This window comes from Geotrypetes seraphini, chromosome 1, assembly GCF_902459505.1.
Source record: "Geotrypetes seraphini chromosome 1, aGeoSer1.1, whole genome shotgun sequence".
In the NCBI taxonomy this organism is placed as follows: Eukaryota; Metazoa; Chordata; class Amphibia; order Gymnophiona; family Dermophiidae; genus Geotrypetes; species Geotrypetes seraphini.
Genome location: NC_047084.1, coordinates 127,561,551 through 127,576,348, shown reverse-complemented (window position 1 = coordinate 127,576,348; position 14,798 = coordinate 127,561,551). Strand labels below are relative to the sequence as shown.

Genomic DNA, 14,798 nt, shown 5'->3' with positions numbered 1-14,798 from the left:
CAGGGAAAGGCGTAGTTGAGGAGGAGAAGGTACACTAGACACCATGGAAAGGCATAGATGGGGAAGTGGGGCAGGGAAGGTACACTAGACACCAGGGAAAGGCATAGTCGGGGAGGTGGGGCAGGGAAGGTACACTAGACACCAGGGAAAGGCATAGTTGGGGTGGAGAAGGTACACTAGACACCAGGGAAAGGCATAGTCGGGGAAGTGGGGCAGGGAAGGTACACTAGACACCAGGGAAAGGCGTAGTCGGGGAAGTGGGGCAGGGAAGGTACACTACACACCAGGGAAAGGTGTAGTCGTGGAGGTGGGGAGGGGAAAGTACACTAGACACCAGGGAAAGGCGTAGTCGGGGAGGTGGGGCAGTCCTGCAATGTCAATTCACTACCCAACTCGTAAGTTCCCCTCGGAATCTACCCAGCTATCTCTCCGCTGTTATAATAATAATTAAAAAAAAATTGTATCTTCGCTGGAAAATGTCCAGTCAAATCTTTTGTAATCCGCCTTGAACTGCAAGGTATAGGCGGAATAGAAATCTGTAATGTAATGGAAGGTACACTAGACACCAGGGAAAAGTGTAGTCAGGGAAGTGGGGCAGGGAAGGTATACTAGACCCCAGGGAAAGGCATAGTCGGGGTGGTGGGAAGGGGAAGGCACACTACACATCAGGGAAAGGCAGAGTTTTTAGCAGGGGAGATAGGAAAGGGCACCCAGAGCGTCGATGAGTGGAGGAAATCACTCGTGGTATACTCCGACTGCCTCTTCCTGTACTAAAGTCGGGCCTCACCAATCAGGAGCTGTGTGTCAAGTATAGTGTGAGTGATTTCCTTCATTCGCCGGTGCTCTGGCTGCCCTCTCCTGTGTCTCCTGCTGCCCTCTCCTGCCCGGTCATTCGCGGTGGGAAAATACCATGAACCGCGAATTCATGGGGGAGCACTATATTGTAATCACAAAACAGAAAATAAAATTATTTTTTCTACCTTTTGTTGTCTGGTCATTATTGAAATCTTGTTGGTCCCAGGTTTGCCAGGGTCTCCTTCTTTCTTCTTTCTCCATGCTAACCATCCATCTCTGTCCTCCCCTTCTGTTTCCCTTCCCTCCCCCGGAGGTCTGGCATCTTCCCTTTTTTCATCTCCATCCACACAGCTGCAACGATTGACCTCACCATCCCCAGATGCACCATCTCTCCTTTTCTCAATTACCCTTTCATCCAGCATCTCTCCCTCCTTCCTCAGTGTAACATTTCTCCTTCCCTCCTTTCTGCCTCCCCATCCATCTCGCCCTCTCCATGAGTCCAACCCTTTCTGCCTCCTGCACGCTTTCTCTTTCTGTCCTTGCCTCTTCCCTCAGTGGCATCCCTCCTTCCCACCCCCAATCCGACATGCTGTCTCCCCATGCACCATCTCACCCTCCCCTCCAGTGTGTAGCACCTTTCTTTTCCCTCCCTTTCTGCCAGGTCCAGCAGCACCTCTTCTCCCTTCCTTTTACCTCCCCCTTGTCCACCAGTACCCCTTCCCATTTCCCTGCTCCCCCTTTCCAGCAGTACCCATTCTCCTTTCCCTCCCTCCGTGTACTTCTAGACCAGGGCCCCCCTCCCCTGAAGGCTTGCCCCCCCTGAAGACCTAGCCTGCCCCGAAGACCTGCTTTTCACCCTCCCCTTCTTTGCAGGTCCTCTGGCCTCTCGCTGTTACTGCAGCCTGCATAGAGGATCAGGCTACCACTGTCCTCAGAAGCACGTTCCCTCTGACGTGATCTTGCCCCTGACATCAGAGGAGGGGCGTGACCGCATCAGAGGGAGTATGCTTCTGAGGACGGTGGTAGCCTGCAAAAATCACGTAGAGCACTGGCGATCCTCTCTGCAGGCTGCGGTAAGAGCGGTAGGCCAGGGGGGAAGCTGGAGGATGCAGCAAAGAGCGCCAAAGCACGGAACAAGGTAAAACTAGGATTTCTGTAGCTCTTCCTGACTGACCCTCCTCCCTCGCTCCCTAAAACAGGAGCGGCAGCCGCAGGCCAGCAAGAGGAGGCACGGAGAGGAGGGTTGGGCACTGAATCGGCCAGGCTGATTTTTTTTTTTTTAAATCAAATCTATTCGAATCGGAAATCGGGCAGCACTTTTTAAGCTTCATCCTTTCTCTTGGTGCCTGAGCCAGATGTGGCTTAGGCACTAATGGGAAGGGTAACATTTGGCAGTGAGCATGATCATTGATTTATTGCATCCTGTGGCAGTTTATTTTTTGCAGGAATCCTGTTTGCAGTCAGGAGGTCTAATTCACTACTTTCTGCATCGGCCCTTACGTTTTCATTGACACTTGAATAAATGAAGTACTGCGTTAATTGTGTGCCAGTTCCAGCGCTTCCCCTTCTTCAACTGAGGGGTTAGCTGCAATTACAGTAATTGATTACCCTGTTCCTTCCTTCCTCTAACACACTGTCTATCTGTCTTTTGCAGACCCACTCTGAAGAGAGACCATTTCAATGTGAGGCATGCAAAGCTTTGTTCCGAACTCCATTCTCTCTGCAGAGACACCTGCTAATACATAACAGTAAGTGCTAATTCTGGGACAAAGTCTGAGAGAAGAACTGCTTGTCCAAGGACACAAGATCGAAATTGACTTAACAATGTGGTGACTTGAAAGAACCCATGCTGAGAACAGGAAGCAGAACAGCGGTGTCTGGGAGAGGGTACTGTTTTACGGACTCTCTCGCCCAAGAACAGCATAAGATGAGCTGCTGTTTTGCAAGTAAAATCTGCAAGGCAGATGCGCAGTTCTCTGTGATATGAGTTTGATCTTTGGCTCAGTTAAGTGTATTTGGTAAAAGTAAATAATCTGGAAAATTGTTTCTAATAACTTTGACAATATCAATTCCAAATCACTGTAAATGTATAATGAGTTCCTGATATCATTACTGGGTAAGATGTTACCAAATGCGATGCCTGTTATTACCTCAGGATGCTGTAAGTTCCTGGCTAAGTGAACTTAACAAGTGAAGTAGGCACCTGTCTTTTTGAAGTCAGAAGCAGGATTTAAAGCCATGTCTCCTGGTTACTACTACCGTATTTTTCGCTCCATAAGACGTACCTGACCATAAGACGCACACAAGATTCAGAGGAGGAAAACAAGAAAAAAACATTCTGAACCAAATTCTCCCTGCCAGGCTCTGCACACAACCCCACACTCCTTGCCTGCACCCTGTACCCCTCCCTACCATGCTCTGTACCCTGTCCCCCCTTTGGTAGTCTAATGGTAGGCCGGGACAGGGCAGGACGGGACAGAGAACAGGCAGGCATGGTCCCCCACCCTCTGACAGGGCCCCCTAACCCGAGGCAGGCAGGGCCCCCCACCCAGAGGCAGGCAAGGTCTCCCCTACATTAATTTCTTCGGCAGTCTGGCGGTCCAGTGCTGTAGGGCAGGATCTTTCAGCTTCCTGCCCTTCGATTCGGCTTTCTCCCCAGCGGCAGGCAGAGTTGGAGCGGCAAGAAGGCAGACGTGAGTTTTTCGCTTCCTGCCTTGCCGCTCTGTGAATGGCAGTCCAGCCCTACAGCCTCCTGTCCTCTCCTTTCTCCCCCCGAACGGCAGCGGCAGAGCGGCAAGCAGGCAAGTTTTTTGCTTCCTGCCTTGTCTGTTGTAAGATTTATGGTTGTACTAATTAGTTACATAAACAAGTTACGTGTCTCTTAGTTTTCTAGGGGGAACCATAATCTCCTTACCCAAGGTTCGCTTTTTTGCCAGTTTATACTAAGAATAGAGATCCAGGCTAAATGAAATACTTTATTATAGAAAAATATAATTCATAAGCCAGTAGCAAATAATGATTATTGTTCACAAAATATCCAGATACATATATGAAACTTAGTATATAATTATCACACCACACTTGCTAGATAAATGAGTAAAACTAGTTCTTATACTCTCTAATTCCTTATAATAATAATTCCTGATTAGTGGCAACTAAAATATAGCTTATCACCACAGATACTTCACGTCCTTGTCCCAAAGACAATAGAATTCTCTCTCTAACCCAGCTGAAAAGACATATAATTCCTAATTCTCACCATCCGATTAGGCCGTAGCACAGAATCAGGTGAAAGGGAAGACGTCTTCTACTCAGCACTGAAGACAAGAATTCTCTTGGTACAGGAACAAGAGTCCGTTGGTCACTGGAACAGCTGTAAATTAGATTGGCAGCAAAGGTTTCCTTTATGTGATGGAATCCAGATGTATAAAAGTCCGGTTCTCTCTCTCAGGCAGAGAGTCACAAGAGGTAACTTTTCAGGTCTTTATTATAGATGAGGTGCAGAGAATCCCTATGATAAGATGCAAGTTCCTTCACATCCTAGCACAGACTAACTAACAATTAGGCACATTTCATTTGGATCTCGTCAGATGACCTCTCCGGACCAATCCAGAAACATAACTGAATGAATAGCCTTTCTGTAAAGAGTCTCGCACAGTCTGTGAAATAGAGGCGCCTTCGTCAGATAAGAACAGCACAAGAGCAATGCCTCCCCCAATATTCACACAGGCTGAGCATGTAGGCATAGCTGGATGTCCTTGACTAGAATACAGTTCTGGTACATACCCAGAATGCATCAGGCATAAACAGCAAAGATGTTTTCTTCTTTCTCTTATCCCAGGACAAGCAGGCAGCATATTCTTAACACATGGGTGACGTCACCGACGGAGCCCTCGGTACGGACCTTTTTAACTAGAAGTTTCTAGTTGGCCGCACCGCGCGTGCGCGAGTGCCTTCCCGCCCGACGGAGGAGTGCGTGGTCCCCAGTTTCTTCGTTTCCGCGGAGCGAAGAAGACGCGTGTGTTTTTTCAACGGCCGTTGAAACCACTTTTTTGCCTTCCCGCTCGCGCTTTTTTCCTTATTTTTTCTCTCTTTACCTTCGGGTTTATTTTTCTTTGATTTGCAAAAAAAAAAAAAACTTTGCTTTTTTGCCTTTTTTCTTTCGTTTTTGCCCCGGCGGGGCCTGTTGCCAGAATACAGGCCTCGGGCTTCGATTTTGCGGAGGCTATCTTCCCCTTCATGCCCCCGCAGGTCGGTTTTAAGAAGTGCCAGCGGTGTGCACGCCCGATCTCCATAACTGACCCACACAATTGGTGTTTGCAGTGTCTGGGTCCGGAGCATCGGGCGGACTCCTGCACCCGCTGTGCCACTCTTCAAAAGAGAACTCTTAAAAACCGAAGGATTCAACAAACTCTTCTCTTCGGCACCGAGTCGGCGATGGACTCCTCACCTTCAACGGCGGTACCTCAAAAATCGACACCGTCGACCTCGACACCGACCGACCCCACATCGGCGTCGCTGGCGCCAGGTAAGCCGGCTAAGAAGCCTTCCTCTTCCCTCGAGCGCCCTCCAGCTACGGTGGCGACACCGTCCCTACCGGCATCGCACCGGTCCCGCAAACGCTCCGCCCCGATCTCGGTGAGTGCCTCGTCATCGGCCTCCTCATCGCCGGGGCGTGGAGCGGCATCCAAGGAACCGAAGAAAAAGAAAGCGGTTCCGATGCCACCCCTAGATGACCGTATCTCGGCCATCTTAAAGGCTCAACTCCAGGAGCAGTTGAAGAAACAACTTGAACAACTGTTGCCCACTATCCTGGCACCGCTCCTTCCGGTACCAGACCGGCCCGAGCCTCGTACCGAGCCCCCGGTGTCCACCCCTTCGGTACCGGTGAACACCTCCATGCCGATCCTTTCGGCCCAACAACTTCATGGCGATCCGGTGGTTCATTCTCAGGCCACATTGGATCCTCCTCGGCACCAGGCGGTACGGCATTCTTCTCGGGACCGAGATCGACGCCGGTCGTCCTCCCCTGGTACCGTTTCGGTGCGCTCTGGAAAGTCTTTGTCCAAGACTCGCCATACCGCGCCCTCCACCCCGGTGTCTCGACATGCACCAGAGGTCAGGGACCCTGACTTATGGGAGGAAACTCCTCTCGGTACCGAGGAGGATCCCTCCTCATCTGATGAGGAACCATCGGCACCCGATGCCACCTCTAAACCAGAGCAGTCCTCATTTTCTAAATTTCTGAGAGAAATGTCTGCTGCCCTGTCCCTTCCCCTAGAATCTGACTCAAAAAAGTCTCAAGCCTTTCTAGAGGCTTTAGACTTTGAGCAACCTCCTAAGGAGTTCCTCAAGCTTCCCGTGCATGACATCCTACGGGAAACGTTCTACAAAAACTTGGAAAATCCCCTCACGGTACCGGGAGCCCCCCGTAAACTGGACAACCTTTACCGTGTCATCCCTATTCCTGGATTCGACAAATCTCAATTGCCCCATGAGTCCCTTCTGGTGGAATCCACCTTAAAAAAGACTCAGGGCTCCAGTGTCTATGCCTCTACCCCTCCTGGCAGAGAAGGTAAGACCATGGACAAGTTTGGCAAGAGGCTTTACCAGAATGCCATGCTTGCCAACAGGGCAAACAACTATTCCTTCCATTTTTCTTTCTATCTGAAACACTTGGTCCAACAACTGTCTGCCCTCCAGAAGTACCTTCCTGAGCGCAAGGTCCCGCTATTCCAACAACACATCTCTGGCCTTCTCCAAATGCGCAAATATATGGTCCGCTCAATATACGACTCCTTCGAGCTCACCTCTCGGGCCTCTGCCATGGCCGTAGCCATGCGTCGCTTAGCCTGGCTCAGAGTCTCCGACCTGGACATCAACCACCAGGATCGTTTGGCCAACGCCCCCTGTCTCGGGGATGAACTCTTTGGAGAGTCACTGGATTCCACCACCCAGAAACTCTCGGCCCATGAGACCAGGTGGGACACCCTGATCAAGCCAAAAAAGAAGGCTCCGCCTGCCCGACCCTATCGGCCTCAATCATCTTACCAGCGGAGGTTCTCAGCCAGGCCACTCAATCCGCCTCCCCAACAATCTCGGCGACCCCGTCAACAGCAGCACCATGCCCAGGCTCGATCTCAGGCCACTCAACCCTCTAAGCCTCCTCAGCCTGCTAAACAATCTCAGCCCTTTTGACTCTTCTCTCCAGGGCATAGCCAGTCATCCACCCTCGCTGCCTCTTCCACAGCCTATCGGGGGTCGTCTCACCATTTTCTCCAGCCTTTGGGAAGTCATCACGTCGGACCAGTGGGTCCTCAACATCATCCGCCACGGCTACTCTCTCAACTTCCAGACTCTTCCACCGGACAACCTTCCCGTAGAGTCTGCTTCACACTCATCTCAAACCCCCCTCCTCCTGAGGGAGGTTCAATCCCTCCTCCTTCTCAATGCCATCGAAGAAGTACCTCCAGATCAAAGGGGTCAGGGATTCTACTCCCGCTACTTCCTGGTTCCCAAAAAAACGGGAGACCTCCGTCCCATTCTCGATCTCAGGGACCTCAACAAGTGTCTGGTCAAGGAAAAGTTCAGAATGCTCTCCCTTGCCACACTTTACCCTCTTCTTTCTCAACACGACTGGCTATGTTCCCTGGACCTCAAAGAGGCCTACACTCACATCTCCATCAATCAGAACTCTCGCCGCTACCTGCGGTTCCAGGTGCTACACCACCACTATCAGTACAAAGTGCTACCGTTTGGCCTCGCTTCCTCCCCCAGAGTCTTCACCAAGTGCCTTATAGTGGTGGCGGCCTTCCTCAGGTCTCACAACCTCCAGGTGTTCCCCTACTTGGACGATTGGTTGGTGAAAGCACCTTCATCTCAACTCGTGCTACAAGCTACTCATCACACCATCTCTCTCCTCCACCTCCTGGGGTTCGAGATCAACTACCCCAAGTCGCATCTGCTTCCCACCCAGCGACTTCAATTCATTGGAGCAGTTCTGGACACCACGCTGATGAGGGCCTTTCTCCCCTCCGATCGCCAGCGGACCCTGCTCCATCTCTGCCGTCAGGTACTCATGCATCCCTCCATTCCTGCCCGACAGATGATGGTCCTCCTGGGTCACATGGCCTCGACGGTGCATGTCCTTCCTCTGGCACGTCTCCACCTTCGTACGCCTCAGTGGACTCTCGCCAACCAATGGTCACAGACTACAGATCTTCTTTCTCATCCCATCTCTGTGACATCATCTCTTCAGCAATCTCTCCAATGGTGGTTGAACTCCTCAAATCTTTCCAGGGGTCTACTTTTTCATCTACCCCCCCACTCTATGATCATCACCACCGATGCGTCCCCCTACGCGTGGGGAGCTCACCTAGGAGATCTACGCACCCAGGGACTTTGGACCCCACAGGAGCGTCGTCATCACATAAATTTCCTGGAACTCAGAGCCATGTTCTACGCCCTCAAGGCTTTCCAACATCTTCTCTGCCCTCAAGTCCTCCTCCTGTGCACAGACAATCAAGTCGCCATGTACTACATAAACAAGCAAGGCGGCACCGGATCTCGCCCCCTTTGTTTGGAGGCTCTGCGCATCTGGACCTGGGCCACGGACCGCAATCTCTTTCTCAGGGCGGTCTATATCCAGGGCGAACAGAACTCTCTGGCCGACAATCTCAGCCGCATCCTTCAACCTCACGAGTGGACGTTGGACCCTCCGACTCTGCTCTCCATCTTTGCTCGATGGGGCACTCCGCAGGTGGACCTCTTTGCAGCACCTCACAACCATCAGCTGCCCCAATTCTGTTCCAGACTCTTCTCTCCTCACCGTCTGGCTCCGGATGCATTCCTGCTCGACTGGAGGGATCGGTTCCTGTATGCCTTCCCTCCACTTCCTCTGATGTTGCGGACCTTGTCCAAACTCTGCAAGGACAACGCCACCATGATTCTTATCGCACCTCGGTGGCCTCGCCAACACTGGTTCTCACTCCTGCTCCAACTCAGCTCCAGGGAACCCATTCTCCTTCCGGTGTTTCCTACTCTACTTACGCAGCAACATCAGTCTCTACTGCATCCCAATCTGTCTTCGCTCCACCTGACAGCTTGGTTTCTCTCGGGCTGACCTCTCCAGAGAACCTATCTCAGCCGGTCCGCCTCATCTTGGACGCCTCCAGGAAGCCGGCCACCCTCCAATGTTACCATCAGAAATGGACCAGATTCTCCTCGTGGTGTCTCCGGCATCGTCAGGAACCCACCTCCTTAGCGGTGGAAACTGTATTGGAATATTTACTCTCGCTGTCCAATGCTGGCCTCAAAACTACCTCCATCAGAGTCCACCTCAGTGCCATCACTGCGTTTCATGAGCCTATTCTCGGAAAACCCCTCACGGCTCATCCTCTGGTTTCCAGATTTATGAGAGGCCTCTTCAATATCAAACCGCCTCTCAAGCCTCCTCCTGTCATCTGGGACCTCAATGTGGTTCTCTCAGCACTCATGAAACCTCCGTTTGAGCCTCTTGCCACTACTTCGCTCAGGCTTCTTACCTGGAAGGTGCTTTTCCTAATTGCCATCACCTCTGCCAGGAGGGTTAGCGAGCTGCATGCACTGGTTGCTGACCCACCATTCACTGTTTTTCACCATGACAAGGTTGTTCTGCGTACCCACCCTAAATTCCTTCCCAAGGTGGTCTCGGCTTTTCACCTCAACCAGTCCATTGTGTTGCCCGTCTTCTTCCCTAAGCCTCACTCGCATCCTGGGGAACAGGCGTTGCACACGCTGGATTGTAAGCGTGCCCTTGCTTACTACCTTGATCGTACCAGAGCTCACCGAACATCCCCTCAGCTATTTTTATCTTTCGATCCCAACCGTTTGGGTCGTCCTGTCTCCAAACGGACACTTTCAAATCGGCTTGCTGCCTGTATTGCATTCTGCTATGCTCGGGCCGGTCTCTCACTGGAAGGAACTGTCACGGCCCACAGAGTCCGAGCTATGGCTGCTTCTGTAGCTTTCCTCCGTTCCACGCCCATCGAGGAAATCTGCAAGGCGGCCACTTGGTCCTCAGTTCACACGTTCACTACTCACTACTGTCTGGATGCGTTCTCCAGACGGGATGGACACTTCGGCCAATCTGTGTTACAAAATTTATTTTCCTAATGGCCAACCATCCCACCTCCCTCTTTGTTAGCTTGGAGGTCACCCATGTGTTAAGAATATGCTGCCTGCTTGTCCTGGGATAAAGCACAGTTACTTACCGTAACAGGTGTTATCCAGGGACAGCAGGCAGATATTCTTACGTCCCACCCACCTCCCCGGGTTGGCTTCTTAGCTGGCTTATCCTAACTGGGGACCACGCACTCCTCCGTCGGGCGGGAAGGCACTCGCGCACGCGCGGTGCGGCCAACTAGAAACTTCTAGTTAAAAAGGTCCGTACCGAGGGCTCCGTCGGTGACGTCACCCATGTGTTAAGAATATCTGCCTGCTGTCCCTGGATAACACCTGTTATGGTAAGTAACTGTGCTTTCTTGCATGGTTCATGCTGGAAAGATTTCTTGCAGACAATGGATCAGGCTTTATGATGTCAGAGAGGCCTAACCTTCAGGTGTGAATAAGGAAACACCCCTACATGTCCCACGCCGCTCTGTGAATGGCTGCCCAGTTCGGCGTGCTGCTTCGGCATGGGCTTGTCGTGGTGCTTCAGAGGTGGCCAGTGGAGGGGATAGGAGACCCTCGGCTGTTGCAAGCATCCTGTGTACCCCCGATATCGGCTCGATCAGCTGATCGGCTGTCGGGAGCCTGTTCAATGCTGGTCAGCATTAGGAGCAGTCTGCTCGGCATTTTCTGGGCTGCAGGTAAGGCCGAGTTGCCGGGGTTGTGGATCTTTTTCTCGGGGAGGGCCTCATCCATTCCGGGTGTTCTGGCGCTGTTTGGTCCTGGCAGGGGGAGGTTGCTGCTGGTAGCGTGGTTCCCCGCTTCTTCCGATTTTCTACTTGGGTCTTCTGCCGGCTTCTGCAGGGTGTGCAATCAGTTTTTGCAGGCCCTTGGGGACATCCTGAGGCTCTGGGGGCAAACGGCCAAGAAGTGAGCCTTCCCCCAGGCAACAAACTCGCAGCTTGTGTAGGTCCATGGAGCTCATCTTTTCTTGCAGTCTGGTATTTTTTAAAACCCGGTTTTACTGCATTCCTCTTCTCATTCTTTTCCATTCTTCTTTCTTTTTGTTAGTTTTCTTTTGTGGATTTTGGAGAGCGTTTTTGTGATCCGGCCGTTGGGAAGGGCAGATAGACTAAACTGGATTAGTGAGGCCAGCACAGGTTTATATAGGGTTACCTGCACATGCTCTGATGAGGCTCCCAAAAGCCTCACCTGAGCTCTGGGAGAGCAATTCTGAATTGGGAACGTTAGATGACGTCACCAAAGTGTGTCTGACTTAGACTGCTTGTCCATGGAGAAAGTTCTTGTTGATTGTTATATTTATTTAAAAATTTATATACTGCAGAAAAACTATGCGGTTTACAAAATTACATGCATACATATTAAAAATACTGAAACACATTTTGACAGAACAAACACAATAAAACATTAACTAATAGTATCATTATTAAAACCTCCAAAAATTGTCCAAACCTTTCTTAAAACCAGCTACGCTATCCCCTCTTACCACAACCTCTGGCAATGCGTTCCAGAGCTTAACTATTCTCTGAGTGAAAAAATATTTCCTCCTATTGGTTTTAAAACTATTTCTCTATAACTTCATCGAGTGTCTCCTAGTCTTTGTAATTTTTGACGGAGTGAAAATCGATCCACTTGTACCCGTTCTACTCCACTTAGGATTTTGTAGACTTCAATCCTATCTCCCCTCAGCCGTCTCTTTTTCAAGCTGTTTTAGTCTTTCCTCATACGAGAGGAGTTCCATCCCCTTTATCATCTTGGTGGCTCTTCTTTGAACCTTTTCTAGTGCCGTTATATATTTCTTGAGATAAGACCAGAATCGAACGCAATACTCCAGATGAGGTCGCACCATGGAGCGGTACAGGGACATTATAACATTCTTAGTCTTGTTAATCATCCCTTTTTAAATAATTCCTCGTATCCTGTTTGTTTTTGTGGCCGCCACCACACATTGGTCAGAAGGTTTCATCAAATTTTCTACAATGACACCCAGATCCTTTTCTTGAGCGCTAATCCCCGAGGTGGTAACTGATTTGGGTTACAGAAGAGGTCATGAGTTGTAAAGGATGCTGAAACAGAAAAGCTTCGAATGGGTTCTAATCCCTCCTCTACATACTGTTTTGCAAAATTAAGTAATTAAATCATTTCAATCACCTTTGGCACAGATGGAACAGGTGACACTGTTCTGACTCCTTTGGTGACGGTGGGGCCTCCCCTCTATGGCTGGGAAGGTGATAGCGGTGGATGGCCTTTTCCTTTCTGTTTCATTGAGTGCGCAGGAAGAAGTCACGCTCATTTTTCTTCCATTCTGCTTTAGCAATGGCCTAGTGAGGAGGCTCCTGCTTTAAGTGTGTCTGAACTTTTGGCACTTTGGAATATTTAACTCTGGATAGTTGGCTCTTGATGTTTAAATTCATGAGCGATTATACTCATATACATTCAATAAAAAAGTGTCAATGAAGCATTCCAAAACCCGTCATTTGTGGTGTGGGCCTGTCCTTAGCCAGCAGCCACAAATAGGAGCTTGGATTTTCACCTGGTGGCCTTAGATGTGATAGTGGTATTTCTCAGTTCCTATATTGATACATTTTATACAGTTTCACTTGCCAAAATCCTGGCTACTGTGCAGCTGATGCATACCATATATTGAACTGAGGCGTGATAATCTGTGGCTGGCTTTCATCATGCACAATTGCTGTCCATTTGGAGCTGACTTTGCTTTTAGGGCTATTGGGGTGGGTTATTAAAAAAAGCATAGGACAGGAGGCAGTGCTTTAAAATAGATAAAAGAATAAGAAAGATAGTAGGACTCGGAGGTAAACTCTTCCCGAGACTGATGCTTTCTATCATGCACAGAAATGATTGAAAAACAAGAGCAGTAGAAAGCGTGGGATCTCTCCGAGGAAGAGAGAAAGGTTACTGCGGATGGGCCATTTGGCCTTTATCTGCCATCATGTTGGGCAGATTTGCAGGAGGACCTTGTGAGTCCAGGGAGCTGGAACGGAAATGAAATTTAAGTTACTGTGAACAAGTGCTGTTTTGACACAGAAAGGATCTTGGTGTCTTTGTTTTACAATACGTTCAAATTCTCAGCAAATGGAATTGTATGAATTATTTGGAAAAGACTGGAAACAAATGGTGACTAACATTAATGTCTGTGTATTGAAACCTGGAACTAGGAAAGGAACAGAGAAGGTTGATGAGAAAGACGCGGGGGAAGCCACTGTTCGCCCTGGATCGCTAGCAGGGAATGTTGCTACTCTTTGGCTTTTGACCTGGATTGGCCACCGTGAGAAGGTGCTACTGGGCTTGATGGACCATTGGTCTGACCCAGTAAGGCTATATCATAGATCATAGAAGGATAAGGGGATTGAGGGGTACAGATAGAAGTAGAGGTAGGTTATAGGAATAGCCAGGGACCACTTCACAGGTCATAGGCCTGATGGGCTGCCGCGGGAGCGGACCGCTGGGCGCGATGGACCTCTGGTCTGACCCAGTGGAGGCAACTTCTTATGTTCTTAAGATGGGGAGCTGCTACTTCAGCTAGTTTTAGTTGGTGTCTCCTGTTTCTAAATCTAAATTGCAGCAAATTTAAAGTATTTTTGTTGACACATAATTAACTGTAGAATGTGTTGTTGGACAATACTGTCAAGGCTATTAGTTCAGCTGGGTTTAAAAATGTCTGGAAAAATTTCTGAAGGACAGGTCCATTAGGTTGTATTTTTAATGTGTTTTGATATTGTTTTAAGAGGGATATGCATTGTTATTTGTTTTTGCCTTATGTATGTTTATATGGAAACCACTGCGACTCCAAAGTTTTTAAAATAAATAAATAAAAATAATTATTAACGAAGCAGATGTGCTAATTTCTACCTTTGCGGATTAAACAGCTCTTAGATGCTCCAGTCGATACTTAAAGTAAGCAACAGATTCTAATTAGACGCAGTCAGTGATGAAGCTTAGGGCTCGGTGGCCCATTGGTCTGACTCAGCATGCTATTTATCCTATCATCCCAGCCTTTCCCTTAGGGACTGAACATGCGATTACTATAACGACCACAGCAGTTGTCTTGCACTCTCGGGAGTATCTTTGAATCTTGAATTCTGCTTCTCTGCAGTCCCCTAGGTCAGTGTTCTTCAAACACCGGTCCGTGGACCGGTGCCGGTCCGCAGAAATTTCCTGCCGGTCCACAGGGCCGGCACACGTGCATCAGGCCCGAGACAGTGTTCTTCAGTCGCCGGTTCACAGTACGGCGTTATCATCGGGCATCTTTCTCTCTGACGAACGTCAGATGGAGGGCTTCCAGATGAGGCGCAGGACGTGCGAGAAGCTACTGCCCGCGGCTTTGTGCACTGCATCAGTGAGAAAGAGGGAACCAGCCTGAAGATAACACCGGGGGCGGCATAAAACGACCAGGCAGGAGCAGGCCAGAAATTAAGGCACAGCATGGAGGGAGGGAGACAACAAAGGTATGGGGAATGATTTTAGTTTTGAATTTAGTGATTGATTTACATCTGCTGTCTGTATTTTGCAATGTTCAGGAAGAAATGCATTTGTAACTTTTTCTCTGGGGTTGTACTGCATGCAGAGTCTTGCATCTCAGAGTTTCGTTTGTACATATTAGTACTTTTAGTTTTTGGACCCGAATTTGCATGGGGTTATCTGTGTTCTGGTAGGAATGAATGTTGAGAAGCATATAGTGTGCTTTGTGTAGTTTAATTTTGTGGTTAACCATTATGTGTTGTTAATAAGATTATGTTGTGTATGTGTGTGTGTGTGTGTGTGTGTGTGTGTGTATGAAAAATGAATGGAAAAAATGGTGTTGCACAAAAGGGAGA

The 14,798-nt window shown here is 49.4% G+C and overlaps 1 protein-coding gene across 5 annotated transcripts in view; it reads left to right on the top strand.

Moving 5' to 3' along the window:
* PRDM5 (PR/SET domain 5) overlaps window positions 1-14,798 on the top strand; it is a 192,377-nt gene that overhangs the window by 110,116 nt on the left and 67,463 nt on the right. For all 5 annotated transcript variants that reach the window (XM_033938221.1, XM_033938203.1, XM_033938213.1 and 2 more), the window contains one exon: window positions 2,450-2,543. In XM_033938221.1, the coding sequence (XP_033794112.1) occupies window positions 2,450-2,543 (94 nt within the window). The remainder of the gene's footprint in view (window positions 1-2,449; window positions 2,544-14,798) is intronic.